The sequence below is a fragment of the Gossypium arboreum genome, chromosome 11, assembly GCF_025698485.1.
Source record: "Gossypium arboreum isolate Shixiya-1 chromosome 11, ASM2569848v2, whole genome shotgun sequence".
Taxonomy (NCBI): domain Eukaryota; kingdom Viridiplantae; phylum Streptophyta; class Magnoliopsida; order Malvales; family Malvaceae; genus Gossypium; species Gossypium arboreum.
Window position 1 is genome coordinate 4,713,332 of NC_069080.1, and position 14,181 is coordinate 4,727,512.

The 14,181-nt window shown below is 28.3% G+C and overlaps 1 protein-coding gene across 1 annotated transcript; it reads left to right on the forward strand.

Annotated features, from left to right (window-relative positions):
- Window positions 1-5,622: 5,622 nt before the first annotated feature.
- Window positions 5,623-6,683, forward strand: LOC108478991 (basic leucine zipper 4-like). Its single transcript, XM_017781438.2, has one exon. It carries the CDS (start codon window positions 5,903-5,905, stop codon window positions 6,467-6,469), a length of 567 nt encoding a protein of 188 aa, XP_017636927.1. The 5' UTR covers window positions 5,623-5,902; the 3' UTR covers window positions 6,470-6,683.
- The last annotated feature ends 7,498 nt before the right edge of the window (window positions 6,684-14,181 follow it).

Below are 14,181 nucleotides of genomic sequence, written 5' to 3' on the forward strand. Positions count from 1 at the left end.
CAACCGATACAAGTGTCTTCCACCAGTAGTAGATCGAGTCTCTAAGAAGTGATACTACACATTTCATACATTCCTCGGTGTACAAGATAATTCGTCAAAGACTCTGATAATATTTTCTAACCAAAATTCTGCTCTTTCTGCATCATCATCTTTTGTTGCTCGGAACTCTTCTGCCCCTTGTTTCCTAATTCTATCAACTGGTGGTTTTTCTCTTACCACTGCACTGTGGATCGGGGAAGCTTGAGCTACATGGGTAGCCCGAGAATCATGAGGGGTGGAGGTCTAAGCGCCAGATTGCATTTAACGAACTCGGCAAATAAATCATTCAAAGCTCGGAAGAGAGCTTCTCGAGTCACTCCTCCCTGATCAACTATTACTGGCCTATTCTTAGATGGCGTTGCCCCTTCTGTGGAAGCAGGAGCATTACTTTCTACATCATCATCACCGGCTCACCCGGGATCCATTACTATAAAACAAAATATTTAAAAAAATCGTCGAGTCGTCACACTATCAAAATACAAGTATGGCATGTATAGCTAGACTTTTCTCACACTAACTGCTCCGAGAACCGACTAAACCTGCTCTGATACCAATAAATGTAACACTCCTTACCCGAGACTGTTTCCAGAATCGAGCATGAGGCATTACTAAACTTATTCTATCCCTTAAATAGGTTTAAATTGTTTATTTAAGCATTTCGAATGTGCTGCCATTCTGCGTCGAGTCGCCTAAAATTCATATCTTGAGTTCAAACTCGAAATTAAGATCCGTAAATTTTTCCTGAAACTACACTCATATCTCTATCTACTAATTTTTTCATAGATTTTGACTTGGCCAATTAGTACAGTTTATTAGTTAAAGTTTCCCCTGTTTCAAAACTCGACTGCACTAACCTCTTGTTACTACGAACCATGTTTCTTCTTTTACAAAATTCATATAACTAAGCCGTTTGTTTCTATTAAAACTAGACTCAACAAGGATTATAACCATATAAAGTATACCTTCTAATTAGTTTTGTACAATTTATGGTGAATTTCCAAAGGTGAAATAGGGGTTCCAGAAATTGCTCTGACCCTGTTTCACTAAAACTCAGATATATAATGAAATATAATACCTTTACCTATTTTTCTTATTCCATAAGAAAATAGACATAATAAGCTTTAATTTCATATATTATTCATCTTCAAACTATGTTTATAAAATTTTTAGTGATTTTTCAAAGTTACGTCATTGCTGTTACTTGAATCTGTTTTTAGGTTACTTTCACATTTTTCATAATTTTCATGTGATAATCACCATTCAATCATACATATTAATAAACATGCATATCATCGGCCATTTTATTAGCTAATCACTAGCAAGTATTTACACATCATTCATTGTTCATATTATACCAAAAGTGGCTAAGTTTCTATACATGCCATACACAAAACAAAACGCCTAATTATACCGAAGTTATTTCTTTGATAGTGTGATCGGCCTCCGACGTTTCTTTCGATCCCGAGTGGCTAGATAAGTACTATAAGAAGAAGAAAATAAAGAGATTAAGCACTAGGCTTAGTAAGCTTACAAGCAAATAAATCACAACATTCAACATAATGGATAATTATGCATAATATCATCTAACATCATAAATTTCTTTACTTCTCAATTTCTATCTTCTTCTTTATTCCCTTAACTTCTTTCTTACGACCTTTCCTTTTCATAAGTATAATCTACTTTTCCTTTGCTGTTAATTCACTGTAATTTAACTCGTATCCTGACCCGTTGAACCACTCGAATACTAAGGATACTAGGTCGCTCCTGCTCATCAATATCTCGCTAATGCCATGTCTTTGACATGGACTTACATGAATTAGTCCTGTCTCCAATGCCATATATAATATGGACTTACATGGCTCAATCCTGTCTCCAAAGCCATATTTCTAATATGGACTTACATGGCTCATTTCGTTCGTCTGTCAACCCTAATATCCTAACATTCCTAGGGTTTAACCGGCTTTCTAACACTTTTCCTCTGTCACTTCACCTTAAATTCGACTTTAAATATTTTCATAACATAAATATATAACTGCTGGAAATTGACAATAATAATGTAAAATAAAAGAATATTGCATTTATTTACTGTAAACTTACCTCGATACAAAATGTGACTAAACTTTACAATTTAGTCCTTTACTTTTTCTTTTCCCGATCTACTCTCAATTTCGCTCTTCTTGATCTATAATAGCAAATTTAGCTTATTTAATATCAACATTTATCAAAACAACCCTTTACTCAAACTTTGGCAAAATTACATTTTGCCCTAAACTTTCACATATTTGCACTTTTGCCCCAAGGCTCGTAAATTAAACTTCATCCTATTTTCTTATGTTTTATGACATGCTGATCATTTTTCCCTTCTATGTCAACATCAAATTCACACACTAACATGTACTTATGACTATTAGGTATTTTTACCGATTAAGCCTTTTTACTCGTTTTCACTTAAAACCAAGTAGCACAAGTTGTCTAACATAATTTAAAACCTCATATTCCATCATAAAACATCAAAATACACAAATTTCACCTATGGGTATTTTTCCAAATTTGATTCCTAACTTGAATTATTGCTAGCATAAGCTTTATCGAGCTACCGGGACTTAAAAAACGTAAAGATCATTAAAAACGGGGCTTGGAATCACTTACTATGAAGCTTGAAAGTTGAATAAACCCCAGCTATGGAGAGAGGTAAGGTTCTGTTGGTAACTTGAAGAAGATGATACAATTTTATCATCTTTTTCACCTTTTTATTAATGTTAATAATCAAATGACCAAAATGCCCCTCCTTACTAAACTTTCAAAAATTCCTTCCATGTCCTAATTTTGTCCATGAACTTAAAATTGGTCAAATTACCATTTAATATCTCCTAATTAATATTCCAAAATAATTTCATACTAAAAACTTCTAGAATGCAAGTTTTGCAAATTATTCGATTTAGTCCCTAACCTCAATTTAAGCACTTTATGCATAGAATTTTATCACGAAATTTTCACACAATCATGTAATCATACCATGAACCTCAAAATAATAATAATAATATATATATATATATATATATATTTTTTTTACCCTAAATTTGTGGTTTCGCAACCACTGTTCCGTTTAGGCCCTATTTCGGAATGTTACACTGATTTTGCTGGAGACCTTGATAGAAGAAGATCTCTCACAGGTTACGTCTTTACAATCAGAGGTTGTGCAATTAGTTGGAAAGCCACTTTGCAAACTACAATCGCTTTGTCTACCACTGAAGCTGAGTACATGGCGATTACTGAGGCTTGTAAAGAAGCTATTTGGTTGAAGGACTATTTAGTAAACTCAATGAAGACCTTCAAATCAACACAGTATTTTGTGACAGTCAGAGTGCCATCTTTCTTACAAAAGATCAAATGTTTCATGAGAGAACAAAACACATTGATATTCGGTATCATTTTGTTCATGATATTATTGCTCGTGGTGATATTGTTGTGAGCAAAATTAGTACTCATGAAAATCCTGCAGATATGATGACTAAGTCACTTCCTATAACCAAGTTTGAGCATTGCTTAGACTTGGTTGGTGTTCATTGTTGAAGTTAAACCCTTAAGGGGTTTTATGGAAGAGGTGGAGAACTTGTTTATTGAAAGTTCGCGATGAAGAAGTTGTTCATTGAGAATTTGTGTCAAGGTGGAGATTGTTAGAATTAAGTGACCCAAATTCTTATTTAAATAAAATACGATGGAAAATAAAATAAAAGTAAAATCCATATAGAACTAGACTTCTTTTATTTTATTTTAGAATAAGGTTTTTAAACCTTATTAAACTCCATCTATTTTATATTGATTAGGATAAGGTGTTTCAATCCTACTAGAATATGGCTTTGCAAGCCTATAAATAGACATAGTCTATTCCTCTTGTATTTGAGTTAAATTTTTCGACATAGTGAATTTTCTTCTCCTCTGCCCGTGTTTTTTCCCGAAAAGGTTTCCACGTAAAATTTGTGTGTTCTTTATTTTATTTATTTTATTTTATTTTATTTTTCACAAATATAATATAAATTAGATCATAGCACACTCAATTATGATGTGGATGTAAAAATTAAGCAACAAATATATTTATAAAAAATAAATGTTAAAATGAAATGAAATTTTAGTTAAAATATTAAAGTTAAGACATTAAAATTTTGATATTTCAGACTCGAATCCTGTTAAGTGTGACTTTTAAAATTTTATATAATTTAAAAAGACAACAATATTCTCATAGAATGCATGGGCGAAGCTAAAAAAAAAGTTTTGGAGGAGGTTAGGATTAAAATTTTACTTGATAAGGTAGAAAGAAAATTGGAAGAACGAAGGCATGAAAAACTAAGATGATAGAAAACATATATTGTTTTTAATTTTATAGGTGCGTTTGATAGGAGAGACAAAAAAATGTAAAGAAAGTTACTTTCTCTTTTCATCTATTACTTGGTATAGGTAATAAAATAAAATATTTAAAAAATACATAGTCTTGAACTAACATGTACATCTCTATCATTTTCTCTCCCATCGTCATCCCAATTTGGAAATTTGATTTTTATGCAAAAATGATCATTCCTACTATTTTTATTTCTCTTACTTTGCTTCTCAACCAAACACACTCAAAATTTATTTATTTTTTCTACTTTTCCTTTCCTTCCATTCATCCATTCACTTTTCCACCTAACTCAGCATATCTTAAGTCATAAAATTTTATAAGAGCTAAAATATAATTTCACTTTTGTCTGCCTCGCCTCCCGATGCCCCTGGTAAAATATTTTTTATATTATAAAAGAAGTTTTTTTAATTATTAGTTAGCTGAGTTAAGATCGAATTGATAAGTAACATCAACTTAATCGTGCATTTACATATAATTTAAAAACACCCATATTTTAAATTTATATAACAAAATATTTACACAAGTACAAATAATTTAAATATGCTTTATGAGTTGTCTACTTATCTTTTATATTAAATAAATTTAAAAGAATAAAAATACATAATAAAATTTAAACATAAATAATTATGAATATGAAACTTTACATTTATCATTTTAATTAAAATTACATTTAAATTTCTTTAATAAAATTTTTATAGATATACGTTATAGTTTTTAGCCATACTGTGCATGTTTGATAATCTAATTGTTAATAAAATAAAATAAAAACTAATTTAAGAAGTAAGGTTTAAATATAGTTCTATTTTATGTACCGAAAAGAAGATATAGTTATATTTTTTAATATTTAATATTATATTTTTATCAAACTCTAAAAGGCTGCGCGTCGGTTTGGTAAATGTACAAATTCTTATAGAACTAGTAAGAGACCGGTTTAGTGCCGATGACGACCTATTATTTCATATCTGCCATCCCAGTTTTTTTTTTCCACCTATGCTTGGCTCCACGTCAGCATCCTCCCAAACTATTGGCTCTTTTCACTCTCCTCCTCTCACAATCCGCCACGTTTCTAGAATGGATCCCACACTATTTGTTTCTTGCTGACTAAGCAAAAAATCGACCTTTCCAAAGTAGCATTGTCTCATATCACTTTTCGCTTTGGTTTTTTCCTCATAAAAATATAAAAAAGGAATACGTAAATTCGATTTATAGGAGAAGTTATTTTTACACCTATACAGTTTATACACGTATGTAAAGGGACATACTTACAAAAATACCCTTGATTTGAATTTTCATGAAGTAACATGGAGCCCACAACAGTTCTCAGGATTCATCCATAAATATGAGCCTCCTACGCTGCATTTCTTCCCTTTTCTCCTCCTTCCTTCCTTTCCCATATACTTTTACAAGCTTTTGATTTATTTCCTTTTACTTTCTTTTTTTTTCATTTTTATTAGCACTAGTAAAGTCATGTTTTCCACTGTTCCGACCGTTTTTTCCTCCGGTTTGATGTTCGACAACGATCAATATCTGGCTTTGGAAAGCGGCTTCACGCCGTGGGATTGCTCGGAACTTCTCTCCATTTCCCAAACAATAGAACCCGCAATATTGGGTTCCGTTTCAGATGAACCACTCCAGGGCCATACAAATTCGAACTCAGGTTCGGATGAACCAAACCAACCGGATTCCTCCGTCATCGACGAGCGAAAGAGGAGACGCATGATATCGAACCGTGAATCAGCCAGGAGGTCACGGATGCGTAAACAGAAGCATTTAGAAAACTTAAGGAACCAGGTGAACCGGCTTAAACTCGAGAACAGAGAACTGACCAACCAGTTGAGGCTCGTTTTGTGCCACTGTCACCGTGTAGCAACAGACAACAACCGCCTCCGGTCTGAACATAGTATTCTCCGACGAAAATTATCGGACACACATCAAATTTTGCTATTGAAGCAACTGCAGCAGTTTTCATCTGCATGGCCATGCAATAACGTCGCTACTGTCATGTCCGATCAAACCCCACCATTAATCACTTAAACATGGATTCAAACATACGTAATATATATAATCTGATGATAATGGTGGGTTTAATTACTTTTAGGATATATTAATACTTTCGCAAACTGAGGGGATGATGGAAAAAGAAATGGTTTTGTTTTGAGAAACCAGAGTATTTTAGTGTAAGAAGCTAGAGTTAGTGCAGTGTTTGGTTTTAGTATATATATATATAAGAGATTTTTGTTGGTTTTTACTTGTTACTTGTTAGTATTTAAAAGTCGACAAAGTTTTAAGCTTTCCCACTTCACGTTTAACTTTATATCATTTTGGGCCATTCTTAGTGGCTAGTGCGTAAAGCAAATCATTGAAACTCATTTACCTTTATATAAATCTAAAAATATTGTCTCAAAGATATAAAAAGAAAAATGGCCGTCCCCCAATGATTAAGTAGATGAATGTGCTGCAGCTCTTCTATACTTGATCAGCTTTTATCTCCACTTGCTGAAACCTGCCATAATGATTTGTCTTTCAAGACACACACACACACATATATATATATGTGTGTGCCTACAACCAGGCAATCCTCAATGAACCCTCAGCCGCAAGAATATCCTTCATATTTAGGGAACCAACTAATCCTGGCTCCTATGGTAGCATCATTCTTGCCTTTCCAAAAATATATAACACGTACACATTATTTCTGAAGTACTGCTTTTGGTAAAATGAACAACAAATTTGGATATAATCACAGATGGTATAAGTTGCATAACTGAGTTGCTTCGCAACCCAGCTAGTAATCGTAATTGAAGTTTAGAAATATTAGAAAACTGGTCCAAATGCCCTACCACTGAATCCATAGTGGCCGTGGAGAAAATCAAAAGTTTATCAGCAAATGAAAGATGAGTGGGCTTTATTTTTTGACATTTTGGGTAAAATATAAATATCCCATATGCTCAATTGCAAGACATTCATCGAAATGAGAAAGAGGTAGGCGGGCAGGTGATCCTCTTGCCTAAGACCCTTAGGCTTAGCTCCCCTAAAGAAACCCACCAAGTCTCATTAAAAGAGATAGAGAACGTAATGCAGCCAGTCCCACAAATTGTTCTAGTAGACCCATAGCATCAGCAATATCTAGTACAAAATCTAGCTAACTGGAGATCTATTTTGAGGGAATAACTTCTTCCTACTAACAATTTCTTGTGCCAACTAAGCATCGTCAGCCATGCCTTGAATAAATGCACTCTAGCTAGGAGAAATCAATGCAAGGAGGTAAGTAATAATCACAGATTATTGGAAGGTAGAGTAGTCCTTCCAGTTATTGTCACCGTTATTTTACTGATTTTACACTAATTCAGTTAATTTGATTTAATAAGGACTCGTTTAAAATGATTTTATCCGTCTTTTATTAGTTATTGAAATGCATTTTAATTAACTTGTATTATTTAAATATTTATAATATGCAATAAATATAATGTACCTTATTTTAATATATAAAATATACATTATAAGTCGATTAATAAACTGATATTAAATAAATTTTTATATAATTCTTAAATTACCCCATTCAAAGGAGAGAATATTATGCTATTAAAAGCACTCGATGGAATGAAATTAAAACTCAATTCATTAATTTAAATGAAATTCAAAGCATATAATTGGAATTCAACTAAACTTAAATAAAATATAATATTAAGACAAAACATAAACTCACCCTTTCTAAACCCCACTGATCACTTAAATATTTACTCCACCTGAAGAACTCCAATCTATTACAGACAGAATATCTTCTTTTCAGGTACAAAACAAAACGAAGCTATCAACCCTTTTTACTAAGTCCACACAGAATTGAAGCTTTAATATATAATAATTTATATTAATGACACGCTAAAATTTTAAAAAATATTCAAATAATTTTATCATTTTATTTGTATCTAACTAAACATATATTTCAATTCATTGACTGACACTTGTTGACGGATTATTGAATTTCTGCATGTGTAATGTCATATTAGCTTATTATTTTTACATATATGATTTATAATTTATAATTTATATAATATATATATATATATATAAAAGCATGAATTTGGAAAATTTTTGAACCGACGAGAATGTCCTTTATTTACTATTGTATTACTAAATTGACATTTAAAAATATTTAGAATTTAATTTAGAATTATTAGTTATAACTCTAGATTTAAAATAAATTGTGATAAATTTATTAACTTTAAAATAGAGTTATAACTTGAATAAAAGTCTAAGCATACTCACCACCAATAAGTCAAAAAATTGATAATTATGGTTAAAATATTGTTTTTTTATGAAATAAAAAGAATAGAGGAAGTAAAAGCAAGAGAAATAAGAGAGTAAAAGATAACGTATTTTTATGGATCAACAGTGATGTTTACAACACTTTTTCAAAATCTATATTTATAGGCATAAGAAGTATAAATAATATAAAAGTTTAATTCTAATAAACATTAGAATCCTAATATATATCAAACTTATCTTTATTTGATGGACATCCACTTATTAATAAAAATCTTCATAACAATTCTAAAAACTTCTTAATTATTTTTACTTTTTAGAAGTAAACTTTTTATTTTCATATTTACTAATATAATAAAATAAAGTTATAACTTAAATAGAAGTCTAAGTATATAAATAGAGATTAATTTTATCTTTTAATTATCACTTAATTAGTGTTACAGTTATAAGAGCATCCGTTAATAGTACAAATATTTCAAAAGAAATATTTGAACAACAATGACACTAGAGAGCACTGGATAGATATGTAGGATCATTTTAATTAATTTTTTTATAAGTTGGTTCTTCCATGCTAAGCAAATACTTTTTATACTTATACTTATTGTTATTATTATTATTATTATACATGAAGTTGTAAGCGGATGAGAGAGATTTTTTAAAAAAAATTTAAAAATATCATATAAGATTTCAATATTTATTTTTAATTACTATTATTAAAATTGATTATTAATTTAATGTAAATATCATTCATATTTAATCAATTTAATGTAAATATCTTTTGTACTTATCATGAATATTATTTTAATTTAATATTATAAATTACTTTCTAGTATAGTTCTAAATTTCTATATTATTTTTAACTTTTTTATTTATAAAATATTATTTATTTTATCTTCATATATTAAATATGTTATATATAATGTTATTTATTTTGATTTATAAAAAAATTAAACATGTAATTCACATGCAATACATGTGTCATTAGAAATTAATTACTTAAAAATATAGAAATTAAAATCGACTAATTTGTAAAATATATAAATTAAAATTGATCAAATTAAAATATAAAAATAAATTAAAATATAGGAACTAAATTCTTAACATACGCAGAGTAAAAAGGCTTATAACAATGTTAGAATTTGTTTTTTATTATGTTGGTGATAATATAAAAGGGGGCCACAAGTTGTGATCGTGGACGTAATCCAATCTTTTAAAACAAAAGAGGATGCTTTGGTCATTCTCCCTTTATCATGTGGGGCCCTCCTCTAGTATAAGATTTATTAATATTCAATGCAGATGGAATGGTTAACCATTTAAGCTAACCGTGGTTAAGACATTTTGTTGGTATAGAAGAATATAGACATATGTAAGAAACTCTAGTTTTGGATAAATTAATTTAAAATTCATTTTCAGTTTGATTCTTTTTTAAATAATATTTAAAATTATTTAATTCATAAATAGGAGAATAATATACTTCGGCATATTCTAACTCACGTATTTCTACATTAACAACAAAACTGACATCAATCAAGCTAAAACATCAACATTTTAAGTTTAATTTTTAAAATGTTTAAATTTAAATCAAGAAAAAAATTATCTGAAATCGTTTAATTAAGTTTCTTTGTAATTAGAAAATAAACTTGATTATAAATTATATTATTTGCATGTTGAAGGTAAAATTCAAGCTGAAATTTTCAAAATTAAATTAAATAACATATTTTAGTCATTTAATAATGTGTCCTGGAGTGGAACCTAACTTATAACCGTGATAATAGTAGTAAAAGGATCCGAATAAGATAAGGTCGGATGGAGCATGGAGCATGGAGCCTTTCTAAACAAGAGGTTGAGTGAGTTATTGAAACACTTGATATGTCTACATTACATTATATAAAAAGAAAGATATGAAATATGGATACATAAATGTCTCAATTATATGATCAAAGTTTAAATAAATATTGTAAACACATGATAAAATATAATTCAAAATATAAATACCCCAATTGTTAATGTATATATGTTGGGTTAGGTACATATTAGAATCTATATCGAATCACTGGACTTGAAGGGAAAAAAAGCATGCCCTACTTTAAATAAAGTTAGGACATCATCAAGGTGTCCAACTTTATAATTATTTTTTTTTCTTTTAATCATTTTATATCATATTAACAATTAATTATTCTTTCAAATTTAAAAAAAAATATTAAAAATTTAATTATTAAAGTCGTGCGACCAAAATTTCTGTTAAAAATAAAATACAAGTGGCAACATAAGAGATCTACAAGGACGAAGGTCGCATCCCATTATAGATCCCCAATAAGCAAAATACTAGACTAGGGTCGCACAATTGTATTTTCTTCTTATTTATCCGTGGTTTTTTCTCGAAAGGTTTCCACGTAAAATTATGTGTATTTTATTTTCTTTCTTTTTCTTTACGATACATTGTCATTATTGACGATTAACATTTACATTAATAATTACAATTTTTTTTACATTTTAAAAAATAATTAATTCTTGACATAACAATCCACATTATACGATATGTTAACAAAATAAAATAGATAAAAAATTAAATGAATGATTAAAATAAATTTTTTATTAAAAGGAAAAGAAAAGTGGAGGACTGTACTTATTTTTTTCTCCCCACTATTATGATCCAAAAGTTTGTTTTCAATGCTAAGGTTATTATCTATTTTACTTTCTGAAAAGTTGGTTTAATAAGAGATGCGTTATCACATATAAAAGAACTCCTTAAATTGATGCCCACCCCTACAATTGTCAGGCCTGTATACTAATATAACCAAACTAGACAATAAGCATGAAATCATCACTTGAAGTATTGGCAACCAATTCTTTAAAAATTACACTTTGTTTTCAAATAAAATTTTAATTTAATTTTTAAAAATATAAAAATATAAATTATTAAAACGATAATATTACATTTTTAATGTATAAAATTAAATTTTAATTTTAGCCTCCTAATTTTTTTTTTTTTTGGGTTTGATCCCTGCCTTCAAGAACATATATTTATTACAATTATTTAATTGCTTAAAACTGTACATGGAATTGCTTTCGCTTTTTATCATTAAAGCTATGGCTTGAAAGAGTAGTACAAAAATTACTTTCCACATGATATGAACCCCAAAAGTCCATCCATTCATCGACTTTTTTTCAACTTTATTAGTTCGAATCTCTTTTTAATCTAGCACGTAAATTTTACTGCTAAAAAGTAAATATCCATGTTGATCTTATCTCCTTACACCTAGGAACTTTCCTTAGAACCTGGAACTGTCTAATTTCTTTCATACTTATGTTACTTTCTGATATAAAATTTACGCTAAACCAACATTAGTTACTTAACTATAAGTAATTTTGGTTTGTCACTAATATTTTAAAATTGTATATTCTTTGTCGCCCAATTGTTAAGTTAATAAAGTGACATTTTTTAGTTGGTATGATAATAATTTTAATCATAGATTTTTATACTATTTTTGTTGATTAAATCATAATTTTATATAAAATGATAAAAGATTAAAACTCTCTTTTAAAAAACTAGAAAGTTCTACATAAAAATTCTAAAATACATAGAAAATTAAAAAAAATAGATAAAAATAAATTGAGTGAGAGAGAAGGATGGGAAATTGTTTTCATTATATGGAAAGAAAAAAATTAGAATATAATTTTTTTACCATTTGAGTTTTGAAAATAATTTAAATGAATTGAAATTTTGAATTGAGTTTGAAAAGGAAAATTTTGTGGTATATTTTGTATTTTATTTAGCTAAAAATGACATTAAAGTCAATTCACAAGTCTCACTAATATTAGTTTTGAAAGAAGTTCTTCAATAGAGTGGAAGTTGACTTGAAGATATTACTATTTTAATTTTGTTTTGTTTTTAATTTGTTATTGGATCCTATTAAATGATAATTTTCGTTCTTATGTCTTAATATTGAATAATCTTAACCTTTACAGTGGTAGAATCTTGAGTTTTCTTATATGAGCATTAATTTTAACCATATTTAAGTTTTATATCATATGAATTTTATGTTAAGAGTTTTAAATTAATCTTTTTTTTATCTGTTTTCATGATTTTATAGAAAATGAGTTGTTACAATAACTTGGCAATAACTTAAATTTTGTATAGATTTAAAATTAAATTGATAGAAAATATAAAAACTAAAGATTAAAATCATTATTATATCAAATAAAAAGAGCCATTATTAGCCCTTTAACAATCGGTAATTAAAAAAATTCAAATACATTAATGATCAAATTATAGATTTTTAATTAAATAATCAAAATGAAAAATTTATCCATAATTAAGTGACTAATTGTATAATTTATCCTAAAATTTAAAAGTAATGGTGTGTTCTTCATTGCTTTTGGGATGAATTTTTTTTAAAAAAAGTACTTTTCTCTTAAAAGCAAGGAAGAACATATATCATTAGGGTAACTTTTTTAACTTTTGGGATGGGCTTTTTTAGAGATGAAAAAGCAGTAAATTTTAGCTTTTTCAGCCAAAAAACACTTTTGGCTGTTATTTTATCTTTTTAACCTTACTTTTTGACTTAAAATGTGTTTGCTGCTATTATTTTGTGTTCTTTTTCTTGGTTATTTAATATGAGTTTTACAAATGTGTTAAAAGTATTAATTAAAAATAAAAAATATTTTTAAAATAATACAATTGTGTCAATATCTAATTACAAATATTTAATTATTATATTTAAATATTTAAATATAGTTTATATATTCTAATTAAATTTAATAAATAATTAATATTAATTACTTAGAAATATTTAAAATTAATATTATATATTAAAATATTAACAATAAGTTATAATAAATTATTTTTTATATTTTTACTAAAATATCATAATATTAACTAATTTGAATATTATTTAAATACATATTTGTTACTTTATAATATCATGTCTAAAATGGACATTTTACTTTTCAAAAGCACTTTTTGACAGTAATATCAAACACTTAAATTTTTCTAAAGCACTTCTCAAAAGTATTTCTCAAAAACACTTTTCCACAGCACTTTTCAAAAGCAATGAAGAACTGACCCTAAGCATGATAAAAGACCATCTTAAATTGTATTTACTACCAAGAAGTTATGCTTTCCGATATTAACTATAGAATAATTATGAGTGATCATTGTGTGTTGGTTGCTATAAACCCCAAACCATTCTTGGTTTTGAAACTTGAAAGCTGTTAGGCACTGAATGCTGGCCATGGCGGATGAATACATGTATAAATATGCAATCATGGCGACCTCTATACCTTTTTTTTTCATTGAATATTTCTGTAAATTTTCCATGTCAATTTTCTTCTTTCAACTTTCCCAATTTTCTCTTATAAAAGTGAAATCAACCAAGCTAGTGCACTTGTAATGACCCGACAACCACAAGTATTAGAAAGTGTGTTTTTAGATCTTCGTTCTCGTAAAACGGATTCTTAAATATTTATTAAAAAATATTTAC